The sequence below is a fragment of the Mixophyes fleayi genome, chromosome 3 (assembly GCF_038048845.1).
Source record: "Mixophyes fleayi isolate aMixFle1 chromosome 3, aMixFle1.hap1, whole genome shotgun sequence".
Classification (NCBI taxonomy): Eukaryota; Metazoa; Chordata; class Amphibia; order Anura; family Limnodynastidae; genus Mixophyes; species Mixophyes fleayi.
The window spans coordinates 333,432,162-333,437,743 of record NC_134404.1 but is presented as its reverse complement, the minus strand read 5'-3'; the positions used below and the strand labels follow the sequence as shown (position 1 = coordinate 333,437,743).

General features: G+C 39.6%; 1 protein-coding gene across 2 annotated transcripts in view; it reads right to left on the bottom strand.

Moving 5' to 3' along the window:
* The window catches only part of HLX (H2.0 like homeobox), a 6,134-nt gene extending 823 nt beyond the window's left edge, over positions 1-5,311 (bottom strand). The window contains exons 1-4 of one of the 2 annotated variants that reach the window (XM_075204281.1): positions 4,526-5,311; positions 3,146-3,316; positions 2,429-2,613; positions 1-603 (exon numbers count right to left, since the gene is read on the bottom strand). The exon at positions 1-603 is cut by the window's left edge and continues 823 nt beyond it. In XM_075204281.1, the coding sequence (XP_075060382.1) occupies positions 268-603; positions 2,429-2,613; positions 3,146-3,316; positions 4,526-4,991 (1,158 nt within the window). In that variant the 5' untranslated portion in view covers positions 4,992-5,311 and the 3' untranslated portion in view covers positions 1-267. The remainder of the gene's footprint in view (positions 604-2,428; positions 2,614-3,145; positions 3,317-4,525) is intronic. The other variant, XM_075204282.1, reaches the window with a different exon arrangement.
* Positions 5,312-5,582: the final 271 nt, after the last annotated feature.

Below are 5,582 nucleotides of genomic sequence, written 5' to 3'. Positions count from 1 at the left end.
GTATTTTTTTTTAGGGAAAATCTGCTGTGTGTGATCTTTTCATTCATACCCACAACAGTAATCTGAGCATTGTGTTCAAGCATCTGTCATTCATTGCATTACAAGATCGCAGCAATATATTTAATTTTATGGCTCGATACTAAATGCCCCCAAGTGATACAGTCATCTACTCTGGACAATCTGCCCAGCCCACGTCTTCACAGTGTGTCTTTAATTAGTGTCCCCTGTAGCCAGGGGAGAGAATGGCGTCCCCAGGTCCTCTTGTATTTACTGTAAAGGGGGGGTCTGTGGGGGCTGTGGGCAAGGTGCTGCTTGCTGTGTGGAGAGGTCGGTGGCTGAAGAGGATTTAATAACACTGGTTTGTTGTGGTTCAGAGATCCCATCAGTCCGTTCAGTGTCACTGGCCATCATGTCCAACAAGTCAGAGTCACTGCTTTCACTTTCTCCCTCAGATCTGTATGGACTGTTGCTCCGGTCCAGGTCCCCTTCTCCTGGGCAGGGGACCTCAGGCTTTTCAGTGTCCTCCTTTTCCTTGTCCTTCTGTGCTTGGGCCTCTTTAGAGTGTCTCCACTTCATCCGTCTGTTCTGAAACCAGACTTTTACCTGTAGGATGCAAATTAAACTGCAATTAATATAAGGCAGCCTATAGCTCTCCATCTGCAGTGGAACCACAAGTCCCAGGAGGCACAACAAGCCAGAGAGCGCTGGCAGCAGATGCTACCGGGGAACTACAAGTCTCAGCACGGCCTGCTGGGCTTTGTAATCTCACAAGAGGTTAAGCCCCAGGTTGTCACACAACGCCATCATTGAAGAAGCAAGTGTGGCTCTATCTGACCTGCGAAGCTGACAATCTATCTTTTTTTTTTTTTTTCTAAATCAAACTTCTTCAATACTGTCCCCTAGAGGGGTGGATAGTCACAGTGCTTTAAATAGGATTTCTAAATAACTCTGCATTTCATGAGAATTAATCAGGCAAAGTGACTGTTAGAAATCTCTGCAAGAATCAGGGTCACTCCTTAAAAAAGTTGTAACCCCTGGCGGGTGATTGTAAGTTGAAAACAAGAAAGAGCAAAGGAGAAGTTGAGATTTCTATAGAGGGGGGAAATTGAAATGGTTCCCTATTCTGGACCTCGTATTATAGTTTCTCATCACATTTGAGTCTGTATTGAGCAAGACAAAAGGATTATTTTTTTTTGTCTGATACTTTCAATTCGCTTTCTGCAGTAAACCATATTCTTGCTTCATTCCGACCGCAATGCCTCATATATCGCATTATTCATCCTTATGTTTGATCATTCCGTTTAAAAAAACAAAGAAAACATATTTTCACTTCCCTCTTAATCGTCTATTTCGCAATACACAAAACAAAATATATTCTATTTTCCTGGAACAGTTATATTAAGGTAAAAAAAAAAAACTGGTGATACCGTTATTTTTCCCCCAGCAGATTGCTGATTGTAACTGTTACATGAGAAAGAAAAAAACAATTACTTCCCTAGCTAATGAATTATCTTATACATTAATTATATCTCTGCACTGCAATTATGTGTACAGAGTATAATATATCTGTTAATCGAGAGACAAATTGAGATTTATTTTAGTAAAAACAAATATTTCGTGCATCCTAAAATATGGCTAAAAGTATGTATATAATTCTGCTTCTGACCACCTAAGTAAATAAAAGATATATTTTTTTTTTAGATTAATGTATTACTTTCTTTCTTCTTTAGCTTATAATGGATGTTTGCCTAACTGGTGGGATGGAATGAAACCACAGAAAAACAGTTATATCCATTACATTAAACGTCTGTGTTTCAAGACAATTGTAGATTGTACACATACTGACTCATTATAATCATATAACTTAAATAAGAAAATAAAACCATAGTATCTCTCCTGTACTCGTACCCAATCTGCAGCCATTAGTTGTTCCATATATAAAAGTTAGAATTCTATGTCTATAAACCTATATAATGTATATACCATGGATATAACCACTATATAACTGTACCCACTGATTAAAAAAAATGCTTGTAAAAATCTATGCTAAATACAGGCGATAATGAATTCGTTAAAGAATAGCGCTGAGCCCTAGACAGATAGTTTTGAGATAGATATTGTGTATGTATATTAAATTAAGGCTGTAATGCTGTCCCCATTTTTTCAATAATTGACACGACTGTTTCTATGAGAAATATTGCAACGTACAGGAAGCTGATTATTGCCCAATCCTTAGAACTTCCTTGTGAATCCAGTACTTTGTTTCCTGAGTATATATTATCCGTTTTGTATTGCAAATTTTCTATCCTGATATATTTATACAAATATTCTGTTTATCGTTCCTTTGTTTAACTTGGAGTGGATAAAACTCTTACTGGACTGCACATATATATATATGTATATATGTAATTATACAGGGCCCTCTTACCTGGGCATCAGTAAGACCCAACATCGCTGCCAGCTGTTTCCTGTCCGGTTTGGTGACATATTTCTGCACCTCAAATCTTTTCTCCAGCCCCTTCCTCTGCAAATTGGAGAAGACAGCCCTAGACCAGGAACGCTTTCTCTTGTAGGTCTGTGGCATAGTATCCTTAGTCAGCACCGCGTATGGGCCTGGGGAACATAGACACAGGATACGATGAAAACAACTTGCAACAAAAAACTTTTACAGGTGTTGCGACCTATTGGCTATAAGGGCACTGCTGGGCTTTTTAGTTCACCAACAGCTAGAGACCCAGACGTTGCCTCAGTCTATTTTAAAACAAAACTGCAGTCACAAACTAACGCTACAGTGTGCAAATAAAATATAATAAAATATAATACCATGCAGTACAATATAAGATGTTATAATGATGATGAAATACAGAAATAGAGAGTATAGTACAAAAAAAAGTTTAATTTTACTCGTAAGAAAACTTTAGTCCACAAACTTTGGAGGAAAGCTAAACAGCCATATAAAATAATGTAACCTTACACCTGAAATTATTCGATTTGTGGTAGAGTTGAGGGGGGATATAACAATTAATTTCTATAAGGGTCTTAAGAAGGCCGAATTAGTGATATTTTAATGTAACCCCGTGAATACAATGAACCAGGCCTAGGACTGGTGTAATATATAGACACACAGGGTGGGAAATTATAATACCTGGAAAGGTGTCTTGAAAGTGCTGCTGTACAGAATTCCTCTGGTTTGTGTTTAATTGCCCCAGAATAGAGGGAGGGTCGGTAAGGGGCTCTAGTGAGGCGAAGAACTGGCCGGCTGCAGACTGGATTTGGACCCCTGACTGGCGGCCTGAACTGATTAATGATGTCAGATCTGTGATTACAAAGGAGAGCTCCGTTATAGATGGTAAGAGATAGAACTGTGCCCACAGACATGCCAACATCTATCCCACTGAACCTCTACCCATCACAAGCACTGTGCCACTCTATCCTAAATACCAGGCAGTACACATCTCCAGTATGAACGAGAATATTCTATATTAACCGAGAATCACACCAATTACACATCAATTTAAGCGTTTAATTAACAATAAAAAATATTCCTCTATAAATATCAGTTTTATTGGTTGTACTTCTGTAAGCTATAGCTGCTAAATATTTTAGTGCTGCAATCAATGCTTTTTAGGCAGAGAGAGAACAAAATGGCCTATTAATAGGGTCACGTTGACTGTTCGATTCTAAAATTTGATAGACAATATTATTTATCTCCAGGAAAAATCACAGATAGATGTGATAAATATAAAATTAATATTAGACTTGCAGTTTGGGATTTCTTATATTACTGTCTAGTAATTCATGAAGTAAAAATATCAGTAATGAATATATTGAAATTTTTTTAAAAAAATCAAGCAGGAAGTCATTTATGTAATTGTTACTAAATTTATATATATATATATATATATATATATATATATATATATATATATATATATATATATATTATTAACAAATTATAATCTCAAAATCTTAATTATTTACACATTCTAATTATCTCTAAATATGTAAACATAATTTACATGTACCAATTACCTTCAATGTATGAATATTATCTCCATGTACTAATTAATTTTCAATTTACGAATATTATTTAAATGTACCTATTACCTCTGAATGTAAGGATATTTTTTGCATGTACTAATTACCTCTCTCTATATGCATATTATCTATCTATGCTATTAACCTCTCAATAAATGCATGCTATTTATATGTACATATATATATATATATATATATATATATATATATATATATATATATATATATATATATATATATATATATAAGCTATATGTACCTCCCTCTATATGCATATTATTTAACCTACACTATTTACCTGTCAGTATTTGCATATCATTTATATATATATACTATGAAACTCTTCTGCTTATTATTTATTTATGCCATTTACCTCTCAGTATATGAATATTATTTGCATTAATTAATTACCTCTCAGTACATGAATATTACTTACATGAACTAATTACCTCTGAGTATATGAATACTAATTGCATGAACTAATTACCTCTCAATGTGTTGCCTTCCTTCACCTTGGGGTCAAACTCTGCAGACAGGATCCGATCAATCCCAAACTTGAGGTCTTTGCTGGACGGCGCTGGCTGGGAGCCTCCATGCTGTATCCCGGAACCGCTGCAGATCCGGTGGTGCTGGTAAGGAGAGAGCGGGGACAGCCGGTGGTGGAAGGCAGCAGAGGAGTCCGGGGTGACCGGGGTGGGTCTGAGCGGGGAGCCGGCCGGCTGGTACTGGGCTGGGTGGATGACCCCCATGTGAGCCGCTGTCAGACCAGAAGACCCTGGAGGGCTGTCGGGGTCTCCGACGTGCAGGATGTCAGCGATGCAGAAGGAGGGCTTCTTGCCGGGGTCTAGAGGGGGGTACCCGGCGCCCCCTCCTCCAGCTCCCGCAGAGCAGTAAGCCGACCACAGGTTGAAATGAGAAGCTGCATAGAATGGGGCCAGGCCGGTGGTATACATCTTCCAGGCTGATCAGAGGGACCCTGGGCTGGTACTGACACCCCAGCAGAGAGCCCTGGTCACTGAGGAGCCCACACAGACCCTCTTCCTGGCTTGTAGGGGGGACAGAGCTGACACCTCCCCTGTTCCTAAATTGTGGTGATCTGGTCCCTGGTAGTGAGGATCTGACCCCCTGCTCCTTGCTGGTGGCTCCTGGCTGGTGGCTCCTGGCTGGTGGCTCCTGGATGGTGGCTCCTGGAGGATCAGGCTCAGGTCCCTGCACAGGCTGCGCTCTCAGGGCTGCAGAAAGTTTGGCCGAAACTTTTGGAACTTCTGCACTGTACAAGAGTTCCCCCCTCCTCTTTGATTGGCCTCAAGCCCAGCCTATGAGCGCCGCCTCTCCCCTTCACCCAAACACACCCATCTCCCATCATCTTCTATGGCAGCACTTGCTGCAGAAGGCCCCTCCCAGTGTCTGCACATCAGCCAATCACAGCAAAAACCCCAGCCTCAATACAATATTCCAAAACACCAAGGACCAGGCCCTGCTGTCACAGATGCACTGCTTTTCCCTTTGCATTTTGCTAAAATGTCATTATATTAAGGACCTAA